Source organism: Eretmochelys imbricata, chromosome 6 (genome assembly GCF_965152235.1).
Source record: "Eretmochelys imbricata isolate rEreImb1 chromosome 6, rEreImb1.hap1, whole genome shotgun sequence".
Classification (NCBI taxonomy): Eukaryota; Metazoa; Chordata; order Testudines; family Cheloniidae; genus Eretmochelys; species Eretmochelys imbricata.
The window spans coordinates 28442430-28467296 of record NC_135577.1 but is presented as its reverse complement, the minus strand read 5'-3'; the positions used below and the strand labels follow the sequence as shown (position 1 = coordinate 28467296).

At 45.8% G+C, this 24867-nt stretch overlaps 1 protein-coding gene across 1 annotated transcript in view; it reads left to right on the top strand.

Annotated features, from left to right (window-relative positions):
- The window catches only part of PTPRJ (protein tyrosine phosphatase receptor type J), a 130636-nt gene that overhangs the window by 68144 nt on the left and 37625 nt on the right, over positions 1 to 24867 (top strand). Inside the window, exons 2-8 of the mRNA XM_077818299.1 lie at positions 3559 to 3577; positions 4133 to 4354; positions 16637 to 16906; positions 17115 to 17384; positions 17593 to 17862; positions 18071 to 18340; positions 18549 to 18818. Coding sequence (XP_077674425.1) covers positions 3559 to 3577; positions 4133 to 4354; positions 16637 to 16906; positions 17115 to 17384; positions 17593 to 17862; positions 18071 to 18340; positions 18549 to 18818 — 1591 coding nt within the window. The remainder of the gene's footprint in view (positions 1 to 3558; positions 3578 to 4132; positions 4355 to 16636; positions 16907 to 17114; positions 17385 to 17592; positions 17863 to 18070; positions 18341 to 18548; positions 18819 to 24867) is intronic.

The window sequence follows — 24867 nt, the reverse complement described above, 5'->3', positions numbered from 1 at the left end:
GTGCTATTTGTCTGAATCACTAATCTCTCTAAATGTGCGTAGTACCTCATCTACATGAGATTTTACATTAGTGCAAGGCTAAGCATGATTTCATTCAGGTCCCCAGCGTCTCCTTACCATAATATGGGGTGAATCGCATCAGAGTGGATGACCAGTCTGGCCTTTATAAATCTGGCAGTAATGCTAGAGGGGAAGGTGCTTGCCAGCTGCTCAGTCCATTCAGACAGAGGCTATCCTAGCCAATGCCAGGGACAGAGGTCTTTGGGAAGAAGCCTTCCTGTGCCTGGAGAATTTCCTCAAACTCTAGAATGAATTACAAAACTCCGTTTGATTTTGAGATTTTTATGGAAATGAAGTAGGGGCAAGAGGTGAATAAATGACACTATTTAGTTTTTCCAATATTTCTTTTTTCCTTTTCTTAAAGGCTTATTACACTCGATATCTATGTGTACTTGTATGGACTGTTCATGCGCATATAGGCAAGTTACACAACGTAAATAATTTTGTCTGTTTAATCCTTACATGTAATTGTTAAAATATATTACCACCATGCAGCAAAGGAAACAGTCAGTTTGCATTGGTAGGTTATGAGGATCTGAAAGTTCAGTTTGTTTTCTATGTGCATGTGCCTGCTGAACTCCATCTAGTGTTGGTCTTTAGTCTCTTTTATGTGCATTTTCCAATCTATATTGTCTGCTGCCACCTAGTGGTAGAAGAAAATAATTATGGGTGAGTTCCATTAAATCATTGGTTTTCAAACTGGGGCATTTCCCCTTGTCTGGGAAGGGAGGCACCAAGGTTATCCGGTGGATGCAAGGACCTGACTGTCGTCTCACTAGCTAAACCTGTGGCTCCAGCTGCTGCTGCCAGGCTAGAAGAGCTAGGAGGAGTTTGGGGCGTAACATCTCCCTGTGCAGCAGCTTCAGGGGGTGGGGAGCATGTCAGCTCACTCTCCCCTCCAGAGGCTTGTGTGCATGTGTCCCCTTGTGAGAGTTCCTCCCTTCCTGCACAGGCTCTTGTGCATGCATGCTGGGGATTGTGTCAGGGCCAAAGGAGCCTGTGGCCTGTGAGTGATTCTGGGGAGTCCCAGAGGTGGGAACACAAGAAAAGGGGTGCAGCCCAACTGTCTATCACCCACCCAGTGCATATCATGGAAAGGGGATGCTCAAAAGCTGGGGGACCCTGGCCAAGATGGACTCCTGGACCCCAGGTATCCAAAGAAACAGAGTTTCTTAGAAAGATGTGGGGTATACATGGGAGATGAATCTCCAAAGCGGAGTGCAGCAAAAAAAGCTTGGGAAACTCTGCATTAAATGTTTGCAGGAACTAACAACTTAATCAGAAATTGCAAGGCACTTCCCTGGATTTCCTTTTGCTAACACATACACGCATGTTGGCATTGCTATCTGAAAGGCTGCAGATTGGGTTCTTGGAGAATCATAAAAAGAAAAGGAGTACTTGTGGCACCTTAGAGACTAACCAATTTATTTGAGCATAAGCTTTCGTGAGCTACAGTTCACTTCATCAGATGCATACTGTGGAAAATACGGAAGATGTTTTCATACACACAGACCATGAAAAAATGGGTGTTTATCACTACAAAAGGTTTTCTCTCACCCCACCCAACTCTCCTGCTGGTAATAGCTTATCTAAAGTGATCACTCTCCTCACAATGTGTATGATAATCAAGGTGGGCCATTTCCAGCACAAATCCAGGGTTTAACAAGAACGTCTGAGGAAAAGTGTGTGTGTGGGGGGGGGAATAAACAAGGGGAAATAGGTTACTTTTTATAATGAATCAACCATTCCCAGTCTCTATTCAAGCCTAAGTTAATTGTATCCAATTTGCAAATTAATTCCAATTCAGCAGTCTCTCGTTGGAGTCTGTTTTTGAAGTTTTTTTGTTGAAGGATAGTCACTTTGAGATCAGAAATCGATTGACCAAAGAGATTGAAGTGTTCTCCGACTGGTTTGTGAATGTTATAATTCTTGACATCTGATTTGTGTCCATTTATTCTTTTACGTAGAGACTGTCCAGTTTGCCCAATGTACGTGGCAGAGGGGCATTGCTGGCACATGATGGCATATATCACATTGGTAGATGTGCAGGTGAACGAGTCTCTGATAGTGTGGCTGATGTTATTAGGCCCTGTGATGGTGTCCCCTGAATAGATATGTGGGCACAGTTGTCAACGGGCAACACCAACATTCCACACAAAGATGGACTACAAGCCGTCAAGAACACTATCCCCGATAATGTCACGGCTAACCTGGTGGCTGAACTTTGTGACTTTGTCCTTACCCATAACTATTTTACATTTGGGGACAATGTATACCTTCTGTTCCTCAGACGTTCTTGTTAAACCCTGGATTTGTGCTGGAAATGGCCCACTTTGATTATCATACACATTGTAAGGAGAGTGATCACTTTAGATAAGCTATTACCAGCAGGAGAGTGGGGTGGGGGGAGAGAAAACCTTTTATAGTGATAACACCCATTTTTTCATGGTCTGTGTGTATAAAAACATCTTCTGTATTTTCCACAGTATGCATCTGAGGAAGTGAGCTGTAGCTCACGAAAGCTTATGCTCAAATAAATTGGTTAGTCTCTAAGATGCCACAAGTACTCCTTTTCTTTTTGCGAATACAGACTAACACGGCTGTTACTCTGAAACCTTGGAGAATCATAGAATCATAGAATATCAGGGTTGGAAGGGACCTCAGGAGGTCATCTAGTCCAACCCCCGCTCAAAGGAGGACCGATCCCCAACTAAATCATCCCAGCCAGGGCTTTGTCAAGCCTGACCTTAAAAATATCTAAGGAAGGAGATTCCACCACCTCCCTAAGTAACGCATTCCAGTGTTTCACCACCCTCCTCTTCTCTTCTGTAGACTAAACATCCCCAGTTCCCTCACGCCCAGACAATTATTGTATGTCAACATATACAATAAAAATAACATTCTTAAAACTGTTTCCAGTTTATCAATGAAATATCTTTCAAATTTCACTGAGTTCAGAAAGCTTTTGATCAGAAACACATGGAGACATAATAGTAATGCTTATTGTATAGTATACGGAGGATGGGAGAATGTTTTAAATCATAGATGGAAAAGACTTCTTAGCTCTAGGCTCGTCCCTTCCAAGGGAAGATGATTCCCTAAGACACATTTTCTAGTATTTTGTCTGAGATCCTATAGGTTTCTTTTATAACTTTTTAGGTATAGTATAAAAAAATATTAGTTGTGTATACCTATTTCTATAATTAAATATTGAAATATTGTGATTGCTGTATAACCCCCCCGCCCCGCACGCAATATAGCTGAGCAATTTTTTTGTTTGTTTTTTTCTGTTAAATAAGTATTTTCTAGCTACTATTTTGTATGTCCATAAATTTTGGGTGTTCATTTTGCATATCAAAAGTTTTGATATCTACTAGCAAACATAGATTTGATCTGATTATATATTATCTCTGCAGCTGTTAATTTGAAGATGTTTAATTTCTGTTTTTTACTTCCAGTACTTAGTTATCTAACTCCTATTATTTATTTTATTTTCAGATCAAACCTGCAGCTGCCTGTAAGTGCCAATCTATTACTTTATTATGATTTTGTTTAGTATCCTAATTTCACAATGTGGCCACAAGAACAAATGGATATAAACTGGCCATCAATGAGGTCAGGCTTGAAATTAGACGAAGGTTTCTAACCATCAGAGGAGTGAAGTTCTGGAACTGGCTTCCAAGGGGAGCAGTGGGGGCAAAACACCTAACTGGCTTCAAGCCTGAGCTTGATAGGTTTATGGAGAGGATGGGATGATGGGACTGCCTACAATGGCATGTAACCGATCTGCAACTGCTAGCAGCAAATATCTCCAATGGCCAGTGATTGGACACGACAGTACAATTAACACAAAGTAAAAAAGTCTGATGTAAAAGCAGGGAACAGTAAAGTGGTATTTAAAGTGGTGTTACAGTCTGAAGAAAACCTAAACAATAACAAAAGTGAATACACATACATAAAGTGAAATACCAGAATTATGTGAAGGTGTTTAACTCCTTTTCTTTTTGCGAATACAGACTAACACGGCTGCTACTCTGAAACCATTTTTCTGTAATTTTTCCTTTTCCTATAGGCCTTAATGTTTGCAGCTCAATAAATGCAAATGCAACAAAGACAGAAATCAACATAGACACATTACCAGAAAATGTTACAATAAGCAATGTAACTTTTACAAATGGAACTCTGTTCCAGGATTCACCACTGAACAATTCAATAGAAGGTCTTTCCCCTGGTGTACAATACATTATCAACTTTAAAAATGGTACAGAATCATGCTGCAAAAATATTACAACAAGTAAGTGACATGAGGTTGTTGTGGGAGGGAGTATCTTTTCATTTTATAACTTTCTTACCATTTTAAGTCCTCTCTACACCACAAGAAAGCAAATGGCATAGCAGAGCGTGGCTCCACCTTGATTTCTGGCAGAGTATTGAACCATATTATGTCAAAGACCTATACCTGCTTAGTAGGCTTTGAAAACCGTTTGTGAACATGTGGCCTTACAACAGTTCATGAATGCAGGTGCTGTCACCTAGTTGTAGACTCTTTACCTATGAAGGGTTAGTTTCCTTTGCTTTCCTTTTCATGGCTTCAGCTGGCAGCATGGACAAATGTATAGAGTTGGGCTAGCGAAGTATGTGTTTGGATTGTGACTTATATTTGGAATACTTGTGTGACAAATCATTCCTGCAACTACTTATATACTATAATATATATGGTACTGTACCACATATCCAGATGATGTTGGCTGAGGGCCTTGTATTCTAGGGCCCTCTCCTTACATTGTTATACAGTAGGCAAGGCCCCTTTTCCCACAGTTGCAATAAGTATCTTTTAGAAAGACCATCAGGTTGGTGGTAACAGCCTTCAACAGCCTGAATGGTGTAGGCAGGAGAAATGAGGCAGCCTGACATCTGAGTGATGTGGAGGTCAGTGCTGCTGCTCCTCAGTCCTGGCTGACCAAACCCTCAGATGGAAAAGGGACTGAGGGAGCCAAGGGGTGAAGGGGATCAGTAATCAACAACGAGGAAATACCCAGTTGTGGATGAGGAAAGTTACTGCTAAGGCCTCCAGAGTCCAGACTGCCTCCTGGCATAAGTAGACTGAATAAAATAAGTCTTTATATGCACATAAATGAAAACCTAGCCCAGCATATTCTACCTGAGCCCATCAGTAAGTCCTTAAGGAGTTCTAAGGGTGCTGCCCTCTATCAGTAAATGTTAACCTCTTGCCACATTACTGTGTCTTGCTGTCCCCTTTCTATTTCCCCCGTTGTTACTCAAGACTTCCCATCACCATCCTCCTATTCAAAACTGCCCTTTCCTTCTTAATGCTCATTATAAGCTGTTCCCTGCTAAATTTACACCAGGCCTGGATTAGCTGATTGACGCTAAAAGGAGGGGTTGTGGGAAGCACTGTGAAAATTCTGTTGGAGGCTATGAATTAATATAGTCTTGTGGTTAGCATCAGACGTGTTTAAAGCAAAGAAATTCCCTTTGATAAGTTTCATTTTAATAAATCTGGCTGATCTATCAGGACAACACTGAGTGACTCTAATGGCATAATTTGGAATTATGATCTTTTATGTATATTCTTGTAATTGTTAGTATTGCAACCACTTGCCTGTCTGTATTACTGCCCATAGTGTTATATAATCTAGCTCCAGAATCTAACATTTATAAGGCACTTTTCCAGATTATTCCATATTCTGTATTGGAAAAATTACTTCTGAAATTTAGAAAAATAACTGAAGGGCAGTATAGATGCACTTTGTATATAAGAAGGCTACATCTCTTGTAAGGCCATGGAAGAAAGAGAGAAACAGTTACGATAACTTACCCTCACAATCCAATATTAGTAAAATGGAGTGGTCAAAAGTGTACACAGGTTTTGGGTGTCCCATAATTAAACTAGTAATTCCTAAAGTAGTTTCATATGAAAGATACAGAGCTACATTCACTGGTACACTCCAGCTGCTTTGTACTTCTTTGCTGATGCATAACCAGAGTGGTGCACTCAGCCAAAACATATCGATTAATCTAATCCATAACGGCTAGAAGAATGCCAGTTATAGTAAAAGAAGGAACTTTTTACATTAATAAGGCCATGAGATGGAGTATGGGAAGTGCTCAGAGTTCAAGCATATGATAATCCATGTTATGACAAATCCTAGAATGGCATTAAGAACTTCCAGAGCAAAGTCACTAGAAAGACATTACATGAAAGTGTACTCTGATACGTTCACAAGCAGAACAGCTTGTCTTGCCATGTCCATAATGACAAAAATGACATTTCATGCTCTACCCTACCCTATAAAATTAATATTAGTATTCACTAGTTCTGGGGCTAAATAAGACATGATTGTAAATGACAATTTTTTGGATCACTGTTATAGAATACTGCAGTAGGTCTTAAAAAAACTCCAACCTTATAGTGTAAAAACACATTTATTTTCTGTGAATTAATATTGGAGCACTAATTGTTTTGTTTTCCTCTCAGCAAATGTTCTTGCTGTACTAATAATACATATACTTTTTACTAGACAGAACCCAGTGCAGTTTTTGATATCAAAGTTATAAATATCACCACAGGAGAAGAAACCTTGACTTGGTAAAACAGTAATGATGAGCCTTCTCAGTAAACTTAAAGGATAGTCTATGCAGTTAATGAAAGTTTTTCTCCAAAAAACATCACTTCCCAAATCACGACTGCTACCATTATGGGATTCAATGCTGGTGCCTTTTATGCAGTTAGGGTCTTTGCACAAGCTGCAGGGACTGAAGGAGACCCCACTGCCACAGAGACCTTATGAGTAAGCAGGGCCAGCATTTCTGCCACAGGGGGCCCTGGAAAGCTAAGTTACATGATTGGGCTTCAGCTTCAGCCCTGCGCACTGGGGCTCAGGCTTTGGCTCCTTAGTTTCTGCCCTGGACCCCAGCGAATCTTAACACCGTCCCTGCGAGTAAGTCATTGAAACCTCTTTCAAGGAAACATTCTGAAATGATAATCTGTTGTTTCAACCTCTGTCACCTCATCACTTTGTCTGATTTATGAAATTTCTGTACATCTTTGACAGAAAACCCTACATTTTAGTTGATCTACTTGTAACTGTTCAGTCTAAGGCCTTGTCTACACTATGAGGAAAAATCAATCTCAGCTATGCAATTTGAGTTACGTGAATAGCATAACTCAAATCGACGTAGCTTAGATTTACTTACTGTGGCGTCCACACTACGCGATGTCGACAGGAGACACTCTCCCGTCAACTCCTCTTACTCCAGTAAAATACAGGAGTCGATGGACCCGCTAGACCCGCTAAATTGACTGCCGATGCATTGATCGTCGTGCATCAATCCCCTCGTAAGTGTAGACAAGCCCTGAGATAAGTGATTTCTGCCAACGCAATACTGCTGCAGTTAGTAGTGCTGGGCTGCTTAGTAGCTTTAAGAACATAATGTCTGGCCCACAGAATTAACAATAAAAGCTAGTGCTACAATAAATACAAGAGTGTGTGTTACAATGGGGAATCATCCCACAGTCTTCATAGCCTTGTGTGTGTCTGTGCGAGTGCGAGAGAGAGAGAGAGAGAGCGCACTCTTCATCCATAAAGATTATGGCCCTCTTGATCAAGAAATTTTCCTTGCATTGAGGGGCTGTTTGCACTTGAATAAATGCTCAGAAGGAAGTGCTATATTTCACTGAAGTTGTCCAGCTTTGTCACTGTTCTTAAATGAACTCATTCATGTTTGGTAAGTCCCAGAGGCATTTTAACCAGATGGTCTATATGGGATATCACTGAGCATTTCTGAGTTGCTAAAGTCTGGATTGTTGGTTTTTTGTAGTTGCTATGGTGGTTCTGAGGAAACATTCCTTTTTATTTGGAGTCAGGGGAACTAACGAGGATGTTTTTGCCTGCACTTGCACAGCTTGCTGTTGAGCATAAGCAGTGATTCAAGAGTCTTGTTTGTCCTGGCAAAAGTTTTATCCCACACCAAACAAGGCCACAGCATATGGATAAGGGACTGTGATAGGTGTTGGTCGGTCCTCCGAGCCCCTAGGGGCGATGGAGAGCAATGGTCTCCGTGGCAGGCCTCGGCCCCACCTCCCGGGTGTTGGGGAATTAGCGGGAAGGTGTGCCGGCTGGAGTCAATAGCGCGCCCCTCAGGCAGGGGAGCGCCGGGGTAGGGGAATGCAGGCCCACCCAACTCTATTGCGTTCCAGCCCAGGACCCTAACAGTGGCGGGAGGCGAAGGTCCTGCCGCTGGGTCAGCGGGGCAGTCCGTGGCCACTGACCAAACACACCCACCCTACGGTGTAATTGGGCCCCTGGGCTACTTCCTACCCAGTCTCTCTCAGGCGGGTCGCTCCGGTCCCTCCATCTCCTCCGGGTAGTCCGCTGCGGGCAGCTCCAGTTCCTCCATCTCCTCCGGGTATTCTGCTGCGGGCAGCTCCGGTTCCTCCGGGTATTCCGCTGCGGGCCAGTCCCGCTCCCCCTCGGTTTCGGACTCACGCTGGCCCGGGCTGCAGTCAGGCCCCTCCAGGTCCTCTGGGTACTCAGCGGCTGGCAGCCCTGGTTGCCACAGGCCTTCCCCCTGGTCAGGCTCCTCCTTGCCCAGGGCTTTGCCTGAGTCAGCAGCAGGATCGCGAGAGAGCAGCCTGTGTCTGTCTCCCTCTCTGGTGCTCTCCTCACTGGGCAGAAGGCCCCGCCCTTTGTACTTCCTGTCCCACCCTTCCCCTTCCGGGATTGGCGGAAGCTTGGCCTGGCCCCGCCCACTCAGGCTCAGAGGGTGGCTCTTTACCCTCTGGTTCGGAGGGGAGCCACCCTGGCTCCCTACATACCCAACCCCTCAAATCCAGCTCCCGATCTTTGGAGCTGGCGTCCTCACCTTCTCTGAGGCGGGATAGGAAATCCGCATTGGCGTTGTCTTGTCCCGCCCGATGGTGGATCGTGAAGGCATAGGGCTGCAGAGCGAGATAGCATCGCATCAGCCTGGCATTATTGTCCTTCATCGTATTGAGCCATTTCAGGGGTGCGTGGTCTGTAACCGGTATAAAGGGGGCCCCGAGGAGGTAGTAGCGGAGAGCATCGACTGCCCACTTAACGGCTAGGGCCTCTTTCTCCACGACGGAGTAGTTCCGTTCTCTGGGGAACAGCTTCCGACTGAGGTAAAAAATCGGGTGTTCCTCCCCGTCCACCTCCTGCGAGAGGACCACCCCAAGCCCAACGCCTGAGGCATCTGTCTGGACAATAAAGTCATGATGAAAGTCAGGGCTGAAGAGTATTGGATCGCTACACAGCCGTTCTTTGATGGTTCGAAAGGCCGTCTCGCACTCGTTGGACCAATGCACCCGGTGGGGACTGTCCTTTGTCAAGAGTTCCGTTAGCGGGGCCGTAATGCTTGCGAAGTGGGGTACAAACCGCCGGTAATAACCAGCTAAGCCCAAAAATTGACGTACTTGCCTCTTCGTGGTCGGCACCGGGCATTCCTGGAGTGCTTGGACCTTCCCGATGAGGGGGCAGACCTGTCCCCGGCCCAAGGTGTACCCCAGGTAAGTGGTTTCCTCCCGCCCGATTCGGCATTTTTTCGGGTTGGCCGTCAGCCCAGCTACGCGGAGGTCCCGGAGGACTGCCGCTACTTGGTTAAGATGCTCCTCCCAGTTATTGCCATAGATGACCACATCGTCCAGGTAGACCGCCGTGTATTTCGTGTGTGGTTGCAACACCCGGTCCATCAAACGCTGGAAGGTTGCCGGGGCCCCATGTAGGCCGAAAGGCATCCGGGTGAACTGGTATAACCCTGAAGGGGTGGCAAACGCGGTCTTCTCCTTGGACCTGGGATCCAAGGGGATCTGCCAGTACCCTTTGGTGAGATCTAAAGTGGTGATATAACAGACCTCCCCGAGCCGGTCGAGGAGCTCATCGACGCGGGGCATCGGATAGGCGTCAAATTTTGAGATGGCGTTGACCCTCCGGAAGTCAATGCAAAACCGCCGGCTCCCATCGGGCTTCGGTACGAGGACGATGGGGCTTCACCACTCACTCTGGGAGGGCTCAATAACACCCAGCTCCAACATCACCTGGACTTTCTCCTCTACGGCCTCCCGCATTCGCCTCGGCAATGGCTGGGTTGTCTCTTGGACCACCACCCCGGGTTCCATCTGGATCACATGGTAGGTGAGCGTAGTCCGCCCAGGTTTTGTGGTGAACGCCCTCACTAAGCAGAGGGCCTGTTCTCGCTGCTCGATGGTGAGTGTCTCTGCTAGCTGGGGTTCACCATTATCTGACTCCTCGGGTGGTTGGGGCCCCAGTTCCGGTTCAGGGGGATATGGGGCCACTAGGAGCCCTTCCCGGTCCTGCCAAGGTTTTAAGAGGTTTACATGATAAATCTGCTTTTCCTTACGGCGACCAGGTTGCCGAATCTCATAAGTTACCGGCCCTACCTGGCGAAGGACCTCATATGGACCCTGCCAGCGGGCAAAAAGCTTTGATTCCTCCGAGGGGAGCAGGAGGAGCTCTCAGTCCCCTGGCCCAAATGATCGAGCCTGGGCGCTCCGATTGTAGTGCTGCTCCTGGGCTCTTGGGGCTGTGTTTAAGTTCTCCCTCGCGAGCTCGCCCGCCCGCGCCAGCCGCCTCTGCAGTTGTAAGACATATTGCAAGAGACCCTGGGTTGTGGACGGGTTGTGTTCCCAAGTCTCCCTCAAGAGGCCCAACACCCCGCGGGGTCGCCGCCCATAGAGGAGCTCGAACGGGGAGAACTTCGTGGACGCCTGTGGGACTTCTCGAATCGCCAGCAGTAAAGGAGGGAGCAGCTGGTCCCACTGGCGGAGATCCTGGGTGGGGAAACGCCGCAACATCCCCTTCAGGGTCCGGTTGAACCGCTCGACCAATCCGTCAGTCTGGGGATGGTAGACCGAGGTCTGCAATTTCTTAATCCCCAATAGGGCACATACCTGGCAGAACAGCTTAGATGTGAAGTTGGTCCCTTGATCAGTGAGTATCTCCCGTGGGAGGCCCACCCTTGCGAAGATCTTCACAAGCTCCGCAGCGATAGTGCGGGCGGTGATACTCTTAAGGGAATGGCCTCTGGGAAGCGGGTGGCGTAGTCCATCAGGACAAGGATGTATTGATGGCCCGCCTTGCTTTTTGGGAAAGGCCCGACCAGGTCCATTGCTACCCGCTCAAATGGCACACCTACGACTGGTAACGGGACTGGGGGGCCTTCCGTACCCCGGCCGGGGCTGCATGATGGCAATCCGGGCACGACGCACAATACTCCTTCACCTCATGGTGGACGCCAGGCCAGAAGAACCTGGCCAGGACCCTGGCCACAGTTTTTTCCTGCCCTAAATGGCCGGTAGCCGGGATGTCATGTGCAAGCTTCAGGACAGCCCGACAATGGATGCGGGGGACCACGAGTTGGGACCGGACCTCTTGGGTCTGGGGGTCTCGATCAAGGCAGTAGAGCCGCTCGTGGTTGAGTTCAAACCTGGGCCACTGGGTGGTGCGCTGCGCCTCCACGACCTCACCATCCACCCGGGCCAGCTGCTCGTAGGCAAACTGGAGCGTAGGATCCTCCCTTTGATCTCTGCTAAAGTCCACCAGTTCAGGAGGGGGACCTGCCACTTCCAGGCGAGGGATGATGCCATCGCCACATTCATTAACTGCGTTACTCCATGCACCGTAATGGGGACCCGCACCGTGGGGTACGATTTTACATCTCCGTGGATGCACTGAATCCGTACTTCCCCGACGGTCTGCTGGGGGTCCGAGAAGAGCGCCTGGTGGACAAGGGTCTGCCCACAGCCCAAATCGACTAGACCCACCACGGGGACCCCGGCGACTTCCATGGGAGCTGTCAGTTTGGCCACGGAGGGCAGATGGGCCCGTCGCTCCCCGGCGCACACCAGGCCAAAGTTGCAGTCCATTGCAGGACAGTCCCGTTGCAGATGCCCATCCTCGCCACATCGGAAACAAGGTCCTACCTCTGGGCGCGCCAGCCGCGTGGGGGCACCGGTGGGGCCGCAGAGTGGGCTGGGGCCTGGTGGTCGGGTTAAGTGTCCAGGGCCGGAGAGTGGTATTGACTTGGGCCGTCGGGAAAACTCGGTCCTGCTGCCTTCTGGTCGTCGGGTATGGTGGGGTGCGTTGGTTTGGGAGGCGGGCCCCCTCCATTCAAGTTTCTGTGCATTGGGTCCAGGGTTTGGGGGGCGGGCGACCGGTCCTGTCGGGGCCTCAGCCTCGAGAAAGTCCTCCATAAGCGCGACGGCCAAGCTCAGACTTTGTGGCCGGTGCCTTAACACCCAAGCCTTCCCCTGGGGTGGGAGGATGTGCACGAATTGCTCGAGGATGACCTGTTCTGTCACCTCAGCTGCGGGTCGACGCTCGGGTTGGAGCCATTGGGTACCCACGTCCTTCAGTTCCTGGGCCACCGCCCGGGGTCTGGCGCCTGGTGGGTAGACCTTTTCCCGAAACCGTCGCCAAAAGGTTTCCAGGGTAATGTCGAAGGCATCCAAGATAGCCGCTTTCACTCGAGCAAAAATGTGGGCCTCATCATCTGGGAGCCCATGATAAGCCTTCTGGGCTAGCCCCGTCAGATATGGGGCGAGGAGTGCCGCCCATTGGTCAGGCGCCCAACCAGCCACTGAGGCCACCCGCTCGAAGGTCACTAGGTAGGCTTCCGGGTCATCCTCAGGCCCCATCTTGGCCAGACGGATCGGTGGGGCGGGAGGGGTCGGGGTGGCTGCCCGCTCCGGTTGAGTGCCACCATGGCCCGACCACAGGGTTGCAAGCTGCTGGAAGCACTGGGTTTGTTGTTCCTGGTGCTGGGCCCCCAGGTTTTGGAGCAACTGCTGCTGGTGGGTGCCCAGCTGTTGCACGAGTTGGTACTGCTGCTGTTGCTGGCTCTCAGCCAGGAACTTGATAAACCTTTCCATCTCCATCTTTCCAGTAGGGGAGCTTCAGAGGCGCCCTCGCACTTACCCCTTTCGACAGGGGTTGGGATTGCCTGCCCGCATTCTCCACCACTTGTGATAGGTGTCGGTTGGTCCTCCGAGCCCCTAGGGGCGATGGAGAGCAATGGTCTCCGTGGCAGGCCTCGGCGCCACCTCCCGGGCGTTGGGGAATTAGCGGGAAGGTGTGCCGGCCGGAGTCAGTCGCGCGCCCCTCAGGCAGGGGAGCGCCGGCCAGAGTCAGTCGCGTGCCCCTCAGGCAGGGGAGCGCCGGGGTAGGGGAACGCAGGCCCACCCAACTCCACTGCGTTCCAGCCCAGGGCCCTAACAGTGGTGGGAGGCGAAGGTCCCACCGCTGGGTCAGTGGGGCAGTCTGCGCCCGCTGAACAAACACACCCACTCCACAGTGTAGTTGGGCCCCTGGGCTACTTCCTACCCAGTCTCTCTCAGGCGGGTCGCTCCGGTCCCTCCATCTCCTCCGGGTAGTCCGCTGCGGGCAGCTCCGGTTCCTCCATCTCCTCCGGGTATTCCGCTGCGGGCAGCTCTGGTTCCTCTGGGTATTCCGCTGCGGGCCAGTCCCGCTCCCCCTCGGTTTCGGACTCATGCTGGCCCGGGCTGCAGTCAGGCCCCTCCAGGTCCTGGGTACTCAGCGGCCGGCAGCCCTGGTTGCCACAGGCCTTCCCCCCGGTCAGGCTCCTCCTTGCCCAGGGCTTTGCCTGAGTCAGCAGCAGGATCGCGAGGGAGCAGCCTGTGTCTGTCTCCCTCTCTGGTGCTCTCCTCACTGGGCAGAAGGCCCCGCCCTTTGTACTTCCTGTCCCACCCTTCCCCTTCCGGGATTGGCGGAAGCTTGGCCTGGCCCCGCCCACTCAGGCTCAGAGGGTGGCTCTTTACCCTCTGGTTCGGAGGGGAGCCACCCTGGCTCCCTACAGGGACCCTTTCCCTTTTTTGCATTTCTAGCATATGTATTTGTAAATTTTGGAGGAAGTCCAATTCATACAACTTCAACAGACTAGACCCCTTACTGAGAAGTAAGAAGAAGGGCTTGTCTATACAATGCTTTAGTCTGCACCAGAGAGGTCCACACTAGCATGTCACACTCTAACTGGCGTGTGTGGACCCTGCTGACATGCACTCAAAGTTCCCTACTGTGAGCTGATGTAGTACAGTGCGAAACTGGACTATGTTAACGTGCACTAGGGAACTTTTAGTGAGTGCCGCAGGGTCCACTGTGTGGCATGCTAATGTGGACTGAAATTTACATCCTTCTGGTGTGGACTAAACCACCATGTAGACGAGCCCTGAGACACGCTAGATGCAACTCACCACTGGCATGAACAGGAAATTAGATATTTTCTTAATTTTTTGTAAGGTAAATTCTGTTTTCTTTTGGTTAATTTATCAGTAATTTTAAAGCACTATGTAAATTAAACAAAAAACCCAAAACCAGCAAATTTATCTTACAAGCTACTTCCATGATCTAATCCTGCACTTTCTATTTACATTTTTAATACATGTTGCTTCCAATATAAGAGAGGTAAACAGTCATTGATAGTATGGAGTCTTGGGGAATTTTCATAATATATATTGCTTCATATAAATATTTTAGAAGTCCCTGGTGATTTTGGAGACTAAGTACTTTAAAATATGTATTAAAATCATGTTATCATTGTAGTGTATCCATTTAAAGAATGTGAATATTTGAATATTTAATACTTTCTATTAGTTGTTTTGTTAAACACCTAACTCCATTGACTTCAGTGGAGCCAGGATTTCACTCAAAAAGTAACTTACATTCAAAGTAACTTACATTCAAGTAATAAAATCCAGTAGACAATAGTTAATCTGAAATATGAGCTTCATTGATAATTGTACCCCAGGTGAGCAAAGCTTTGGTTTTGTCTAGGACAACTAAGGATAAAAAGTTAAGTAGGAAATGTTTACTGGTATTGTCAGTAATTTCATTTCTCGTTAGAACGAACAAACAAACCTGACTTCTGACATGCTGTGCCCTGTTTAATCAAGTTCTGATGTGACCTTCTTGGCCTTTTGAAAATCCTAGCAGTTAAAAACATCTAAGGGATATAGGGAAATGCTTCAGTTATAAATGTATGACTTCTGTAGAGCCCTACACACCTAAATTTGTATGAATTGCAATACAGAAGAAAATGCAGAGTATTTAAAAAAAAAAAAAAAGCAGTTAAGCAAATCTATTCATTCCTCAGCATATTAAGATAGGAATTAAGTAAAATTCAGGGATATGCTGTTAGATTTCCTGAGCTGTGCTGTGCTGATGCTTGGTAAAATTAGAGATGACGTGTGCAGGAAAGGTAGCCCTCAACCACTTTTCTGTTTTCCTGAACATGAGGCTGCTGAGAGCTGAAATGGCACCCACTGTAACTTACATCAGACCCACCTTCCCCATCCTGGCATTTCCCTTACATGGTAGCAGTAATAGGAGATGGGAAGGCTGGAGCAGCCCAAAGGGCTGAGGGTTTGGTCCTTTAATTTTAGTCTGGTCCAGTGATATTGTGCTTTAATTTTAACTGGAAGTGTGCTTCTGAAAGTTGCAGAATTGACATCCCTGTGAAGTCCTCTGTCTATGCTATAGGCAGCGGAAGTGCAAAATTCTCCCTTGTCAGCAAGCTTCAACCTTGACCTTTGCATTCTATCTTCTAAGGGGAAAGGAGCCAGTTCATTTTCCATGACTGTTCACTTGTTGGTCTCTCTGAACTACCACCAACAAAGATGCCAGTTGTGATAGTGGCTTATATGGTATAGAATTGATCTGTACGGAAATGGACTATGGCTAGCAACTCTTTTTTCATGCAGGTCACTAAACAGCCAGCAGGCTACAGTGATTTACAATCATCAGCCTGAGCTGAAATCAAACTGGTGATGTAAAGGTGATAGGCACTGCCTTACATTACCATTTCCATACAATCCCCTGCCAGAATTCAATCTCAGTATACAAACTCTTAACATTTTCTCTGATAACATTTTTTTCTTTATGCAATTCTTTCTTCCATGCTAAAGATAAACTACCTCTTTCTGTTTCTTAAACAGAGCCCAGTCCAGTTTTTAACATCTAGGTTACAAATGTTAGTGCACATGAATTAACTTTAACATACAGTTACAGGATATATGTAGTAAAAATAAAACCTAACCTATTGAGAGCCAGACATTGAAAACCATGTGATGTAATTATTGACTTAGAACTTGGGACCTTTTACAGCTTCACAATACTTCCACAAGCAGTGGATAATAAGACTGAAGGAGACCCAAAAGCCACAAACATCTATATAAGAAAGTGACTGAGTTATTTTTCAGGCAGCAGGCCTGGGGCTGGTGGGAATAGAGAGTAAGGAATATCTTCTTTAAGGGTGACTTTCACTGCACCCACACATGGCCCATGTAAGACTTCATGGTAAATTGGGATGTCAGACTTTTGATAGATCTACTGGACCAGACGACCCAGGGTGGCAATTCCTATTGATTGCAGGGTATTGGAAAGGTAAACTCCACTGCTAATACTTCAGAGTTAAGAGTGCAAGGCTGTAGTGCAGTCAGCCCACAACTGCTATTCCACAAATAATTACACCTCAACAAATAATTGTCTCTTGTCTTCAACAGTGCCGAGTCCAGTGTTTAACATCAAGGTTTCCAATGTCAGTACAGATGAAGTGTCTTTAACCTGGGAAAACAAAGATGCTGCTGCTTCTGAGTACAGTTACAGGATACTCATTGAAAATAAAACTTCAACTACTAGGAACATGACAGTCAATGCCAGGGAAGCTGTAATTCTAGGCTTAAATCCTGGTACATTTTACAACTTCACAATATTTCCACTCGCAGCAGATAACAAGACTGAAGGAGACCCAAATTCAATGTCCATTTATACAAGTAAGTCATTGAGCCACATTTGACTGTTTCATGTGAATACTCTGATAACCGAGTGTGACAATTCCTGTGGAATGCATGGGGGTTGGAAAGCAAACTCCACCGCTAATACTTCAGAGTTAAGAGTGCCAGGCTGTAGTGCAGTCAGCCCACAACTGCTATTCCACAAATAATTACACCTCAACAAATAATTGTCTCTTGTCTTCAACAGTGCCCACTCCAGTGTTTAACATCGAGGTTTCCAATGTCAGTACAGACAAAGTGTCTTTAACCTGGGAAAACAAAGATGCTGCTGCTTCTGAGTACAGTTACAGGATACTCATTGAAAATAAAACTTCAACTACTAGGAACATGACAGTCAATGCCAGGGAAGCTGTAATTCTAGGCTTAAATCCTGGTACATTTTACAACTTCACAATATTTCCACTCGCAGCAGATAACAAGACTGAAGGAGACCCAAATTCAACGTCCATTTATACAAGTAAGTCATTGAGCCACATTTGACTGTTTCATGTGAATACTCTGATAACCGAGTGTGACAATTCCTGTGGAATGCATGGGGGTTGGAAAGCAAACTCCACCGCTAATACTTCAGAGTTAAGAGTGCAAGGCTGTAGTGCAGTCAGCCCACAACTGCTATTCCACAAATAATTACACCTCAACAAATAATTGTCTCTTGTCTTCAACAGTGCCGAGTCCAGTATTTAACATCAAGGTTTCCAATGTCAGTACAGATGAAGTGTCTTTAACCTGGGAAAACAAAGATGCTGCTGCTTCTGAGTACAGTTACAGGATACTCATTGAAAATAAAACTTCAACTACTAGGAACATGACAGTCAATGCCAGGGAAGCTGTAATTCTAGGCTTAAATCCTGGTACATTTTACAACTTCACAATATTTCCACTCGCAGCAGATAACAAGACTGAAGGAGACCCAAATTCAATGTCCATTTATACAAGTAAGTCATTGAGCCACATTTGACTGTTTCATGTGAATACTCTGATAACCGAGTGTGACAATTCCTGTGGAATGCATGGGGGTTGGAAAGCAAACTCCACCGCTAATACTTCAGAGTTAAGAGTGCAAGGCTGTAGTGCAGTCAGCCCACAACTGCTATTCCACAAATAATTACACCTCAACAAATAATTGTCTCTTGTCTTCAACAGTGCCCACTCCAGTGTTTAACATCAAGGTTTCCAAAGTCAGTACAGATGAAGTGTCTTTAACCTGGGAAAACAAAGATGCTGCTGCTTCTGAGTACAGTTACAGGATACTCATTGAAAATAAACCTTCACCTACTAGGAACATGACAGTCAATGCCATGGAAGCTGTAATTCTAGGCTTAAATCCTGGTACATTTTACAACTTCACAATATTTCCACTCGCAGCAGATAACAAGACTGAAGGAGACCCAAATTCAATGTCCATTTATACAAGTAAGTCATTGAGCCACATTTGACTGTTTCATGTGAATACTCTGATAACCAAGTGTGACAATTCCTGTGGAATGTATGGGGGTTGGAAAGCAAACTCCACCGCTAATACTTCAGAGTTAAGAGTGCAAGGCTGTAGTGCAGTCAGCCCACAACTGCTATTCCACAAATAATTACACCTCAACAAATAATTGTCTCTTGTCTTCAACAGTGCCCACTCCAGTGTTTAACATCGAGGTTTCCAATGTCAGTACAGATGAAGTGTCTTTAACCTGGGAAAATAAAGATGCTGCTGCTTCTGAGTACAGTTACAGGATACTCATTGAAAATAAACCTTCACCTACTAGGAACATGACAGTCAGTGCAAGGGAAGCTGTAATTCCAGACTTAAATCCTGGTACATTTTGCAACTTCACAATATTTCCACTTGCAGCAGATAACAAGACTGAAGGAGACCCAAATTCAACGTCCATTTATACAAGTAAGTCATTGAGCCACATTTGACTGTTTCTGAATTTGCACTCTGCCGATCAGTATTCTTACCTCATCTTCTTTATTAAGAAACACTTCCCTGTACCGTCTGAGTTTTAGGTACAGCATAACTATCCAATCTGAAGCATTATTTTCTTTTGTAGCTTCTCAGCATTCTAAATTTTCAAAAGTGACTAGTGCTTCGTATGGCCTCAATTTTTGCATTTTCAATATCTTGGTCATGCCTGATTTTCTGAAAACCGGTGCTTTTCTGAAAATTAGGCCATTTTAAGGTGTCTCCAGTGGGGCACTCAAAAGTCGAGGCGTCCCACATCACTAGTCACTTTTGAAAATGTGGGCCAGTATATTTAGGTGTGTTACCATATTTAGGATAACATGGAGCAAGTCTGCAGAGAGATGAGAATTCTTTAAAACCCAGAGAGAGCTGAAATACTTCAGTATATTTGTAGGGAAGGAGTAGAATGCATGCTTGCACACACACGCGTGTGCACACACACACAATACACTCGAGTACATTGTCCGAGCACGCGCACACACTGAAATCTGCCACAGCTGGGGTTCAGAAGTCCTCTGAAGAGATAGCTGCTGGGCTTTTATGAGGCTTTCAAAAAACAAAAGGAAGGGGTTTGCAGAATGGCAGATTAGTATTTATTATTTGTATTACTACGGTGTCTAGGAGCCCTACACATAGACCAGAACCCCATTGTGCTAGGAGTTAGAGGGTCAAATTGAGTCTGAAATTAGGTGTTTTGTTTATTATATTAATAATGACCATTGCCTTTTGTGTATTGTTTTGCTTGTACTATACAATTATTATCATGTTACAGTACAAGCAAAACAATACACAAAAGATAGATAACTACTTGCAGACACACCTCCGTATCTTGGATTTTGTTGTAGTCCATGAAAAAATGCAGTCATTGTAATCAGTTGTGGGTTTCCAGAACTGGACTTGGCCATGTTTGTGACTAAAGTGAGATGCTGATATCTGAACAAAACATTGTCCCTTTGAGTTAGGGTCTTGGGAGTAAAAGTCCTTGACAGTGCACAATCACATATCCTGTAACTGTGAAGGAGAGAAAGGGGAATCTCCTTATGCTCAAAACTGGTTTAAACAAGAGAGAGCCACCAGTGGCAAACACAACTAGAATGTCTGCCCTCAGGGAAACAACTTAATGGGAAAAGGTCAGAATGATCAGAAGGGGTGGCCTCATGAATAAATTCTAAGGGTATGTCCAAACTGCAGTCTGAGGTGTGATTGTACTCACGCAGACATACCCATTCTAGCATGGCTAAAGATAGCAGTGTAGATGTGGGGGCAGGTGTTTCTGTGTGTGTGTGTGTGTGTTATAAAAGCATGGGAAACCCAAGCTATGTACTATGTATGTCTAGCCAGTGCTGAAGCCTGTGCCCCTGCATCTACACTGCTATTTTTACTCACTGAGCGAGTAAGAGTATGTTTATCCATGCTGCAATCACATCTCTGATTGCAGTGTAGACATATACCCTAAAATGAAGTAGACTAGATGTGGAGATAGTGATGAAACTAAAAAGGGCCATGTCCTAGAATAACACTGATTTAAAAAAAAATCCACCCAACCAAGTTTCTTCAATAGCAATATCATATAAAGATTTTTTTTTAATCTACTTCACGTATAGTAGCTCTGGTCTTGCAGTGGTTATACTGATGAGAGGAGACATTTGTGTGTCACTGAAAATCCTGATTAAAATATGATAGTGTGGAGTACAGAAGATATTTGTTATGGTCAAGTTGTACAATTCTTATTACAGCAATAGAAATTCCCATAGTCTTGGATTCCTCCAGGATGGAGATATCTGTAAGACCGTACTTCATGTCATTCATAGTCATGAATTTTGTGTCTTGCAGCTTGCTTATAACTGCAGCATGAGTTTCTTGTAGAGCAACAACATCAATGTTATTCACCTTAAGAACTCTTGAAAGATAGTCATGTTTAGCATGACAGACGTTCCACATGAAGTTGAGCTGGTCCCACAGTTCTCTGGCCCAATAACTGTCCCACTGTGAATAAATACTTATAGTCATTGGGTCAGAGAGACAGCGCACATGTGTTTCTGTAGTCCAATGATTAGGGTACCCACCTGGGTGGTGGGAGATCCAGGGTCCAGTGCTCCTGCTCCAGTCACTCTTTAATTATTTATCCACAGTGGAACAGCTTCAACAGGAGAAACTAAGAGAGCCCCACATCAGAATATCCCACAGCTTAGTGACTAGAGCACTGCTCCTGAGAGGTGTGGGATACCCCTACTCAACTCTTCTCTCCCCCTCTCCCTGAGAGGGGGGAATTGAACCTGGGTCTCCCACATCCCTGGTGAGTCCTCTAATTACTATGCTAAAAGTTGTAAGGTAGGCTCTGTTGCTGCCTCCTCGGGGTTTTGAATAGGACCTAATGCAGTAGGCAATCTCAGAACATCAGGCCCTGCATGTGACTTGGCGGCCAAATGTCTATCTTCCCCTAGTTTGTGAATCACTGGGACTTAGGCAGGACTAAGTATCTGGACACATAGAGGGGAGGCAGCAGTGTGCATGCTCAGAGGGAGAAACTTAGGTGCCTAGGGAACTATTACCTTGAAAGTCTGGGCACTTACAGGGGTTGGGCAGGAGTTTTGTGCATCACAAGGGAGCCAAAACTGGGACTTAGATATGTAAAATAGGGACTTAGGCACCTAACTCCTTTTGTGCATTGAGCACTAAGATTTAGGCCTGATCCAAGGCCTGTTGAAATTCATGAGTCTGTCCTCTGACTTCATTGGACTTTGGATCAGGCTATATGAAAATAGCTGGTAGTACACACAGACTGAAGGCTCAAAGTCAGTTTTATAGAATCATAGAATTGTAGGGCTAGAAGGGACCTGATGAGGCCATCTAGTCCAGCCCCCAGTGCTGAGGCTGAACCGAGTATATCTAGACCATCTCTCACAGGTGTTTGTCCAACCTGTTGTGTTGGCTTATAATGCTTAATTTACATTTGATAGAGAGGTACACATCTTACTTCCTGGCTGGAAGAACTCTGGTTTTTTCTCTTTGGTCGGTGACAGACTTCAAAACATATTTTCAGTATATACACAACTCCTTAAATATCATTTGCACATACATCTCATAACCATATAAATGATCAGCATGATCCAGGGTTTTATTTAAGACCTCATGTGATACTCTGTATGCATAAATACTCTCCACTCCAGTAATCCAAGTCATTAATGAAAATTTTGAATAATACCAAACCCAGGACGCTCCTATGGGATCCCACTAGATATGTCCTCCCAGCTTCACAGCAAACCATTTATAACTGCTGTTTGACTGTTCTTTCAACCAGTTCTGCACCCACCTTATAGTAAATTCATCTAGACAACGCATTTCCTAGTTTGCTAATGAGACTGTCATGTGGGACTGTGTCAAAAGTCTTACACAAAGCAACATGTATTATGTCTACTGTTTCCCACCATCCCTTAGACTGGTAACCCAGTGAAAGAAGGAAATTAGGTTGGTTTAGCATGATCTGTTCTTGACAAATCCATGCTGGCTATTACCTTTTACCCTAATATCCTCTGTGTGCGTACAAATTGATTGTTTAGTAATTTATATCTTTCCAGGTATTAAAGTCAGACCAACTGGTCTATAATTCCGCAGGTCTTCTTTGTTCCCCTTTTTAAAGATAGGCACTATGTCTGCCGTTCTCTAGTCCTCTGTGACCTCATCCATCTTTCATGAGCTCTTGAAGATAATCACTAATGGTTTCAAGATTGCTTCAGCTAGTTCCTTAAATACCCTACTCTGAATTCTATCAGGCCCAGCCAACTTGAATACATCTAAAGTATTTAAATATTCTTTAACTTGTTCTTTCCCTAGTCTGGCTTGTGTTCCTTCCCTTAGTGTTAATATTAATTGTTTTAAGCATCTTGTCACAATTTATCTTTTTAGTGAAGACTGAAGCAAAGTTAGATATTAACTTCTCAGCCTTCTTTATGTGGTCTGTTATCTCTCCTACCCTGCTAAATAGTGGACCTACGTTTTCCTTTGTCTTTCTCTTGCTATAATTTATTTCTAGAACCTCTTCTTATCGCCTTTTATGTCTCTTTCTAGGTGTAACTCACTGAATCCCTTAGTCTTTCAGATTTGTCTCCTACATGCTCGGGTTATTCTTTTGTACTCATCCTCAGCAATGGTCATGTTTTCGCTTTTGTAGGATTCCTTTTTGATATTTCAGCCCATTAAAGGGCTTGTGATGGAGCCATATCAGTCTCTTACTTTTCTTCCTATCTCTCCTGCACTTCAGGATTGTTTGCTGTTGCATCTTTAATATTGTCTCTTTGAGAATCTGAACTCCCTTTTTCCCTTAGATTTTCTTTCCGTGGGACTTTACCTACCAGTTCTCTGAGTTAGTAAAAATTTGTTTTTTGAAGTCCACTGTCCTTTTTCTGCTGCTCTCACCTTCTTTTCCTTAGAATCATGAAATCTATCATTTGAAGAACACTTTCACTCTTCTACCTTCAGATTCCCAACCAATTCCTCCCTGCTGTTCAGTTTCAAGTCTAAAATGGTGGCTCCCCCAGTTACTTCCTTCAGCTTCTGAAATGAGAAATTGTACCCAGTACATTCCAAGAATGAATAGGAGATTTTGTATTTTGCCTTGTTACTTTTCCAACAGATGTCTGAGTAGTTAAAGGCTTCCATTACTTGTGTTTTGGTTATTTCTGTTGTTTGTTCTATACATGCCTCATCTACCTCCTCATGCTGATTTAGTGGTCTATAGTAGACCCCCAGCATGACATTGCCGCTTGTTTATTCCCCTCTTTTATCTTCACCCAGAGACTTTCTACTGGTCTGCCTGTCACCTCCTTGTGGATCTCAATACAAGTGTAAATATTCTTGATGTACAATGCAATACCCCCTCCTTTTTTTGTTACACTGTATTTACAAGCTAGTTGTGACAAAGCTCTGTGCTTGTCTCCATGGATGCCGCGCTTCCTGGCGGATTTCGCTAGTCTCAGAGGCTCACTGTGAACCTCCACATAGCCCTTCTCTCTCTAGAGGCAAGGGTCACAGCCTACTGAGCCATTTTCATCATAAGCCAGCAAGGGAGGGGAGAAGCAACCCTCCCTCGCACAGTCTCTGTTGTCTCCCTGTATCAATGATTAATTGGGGAGGGGAAAGAGAGAGGAGCTCGGGCCCAGGCCCAGGCTCGCCCTTTATTCCGGGCTCCAGCCCAGGGACCCTAATAGTAGCAGCTATAGTAGCTGACTTTTTGGAAATAGTACGCGTACAATTCCCTGGGCCACTTCCCCACAGCAGCCCTCACTTCCTCAGTATCTACTTCACCATTACCTCAGGGCCTCCTTCCTTGTGCCTGAAATGGTTTGTACTGCTCAGTTCCTCCAACAGCACGGCTTCCTCCTGATTTATGTACACCCAACTGACTAACTGGGAGGCTTTTAACTAGTTTCAGCCAGCCCCTCATTGGCTTCAGGTATCCTAATCAACCTAGCTATCTTGCCTGCCTCCTGGAAAGATCTTAATTGGCCCCAGGTGTCTTAATTGACCTGGAGCAGCTGCCATTTACTTATCCTGGTAACAGGGATTTGTTTAGCCTGGGGCTAATATATCTGTCTCCCACTACTTTTCTATAGCCATCTGGCCTTGCCCCGTCACATATCTTCCCCCCGCTCAACACCATAGAGTTGGGCAACTTGGGACGCCAGGCAGTGTGCTCGTGACAGACCATCAGCATTGCCATGGTGGCATCCAGCCCTGTGCCGTGTGCGGAACTGGAACGGTTGGAGCGATAACAACCACCTAGTGACCCTTGCATTCTTTTCCTTATTCCGCTGCATTCACTGGAGGGGTGCATGGTCCATCACAAGAGTAAATCGCTGGCCTAACACAATGTCTCCAAGGCCCATTTGACAGTAAGGCATTCTCTCTCGACTACTGCATATTTCTGTTCTCTTGGGAGAAGCTTTCTGCTTAGGTAGAGGATTTGGTGTTCGTCTTCTCCCAC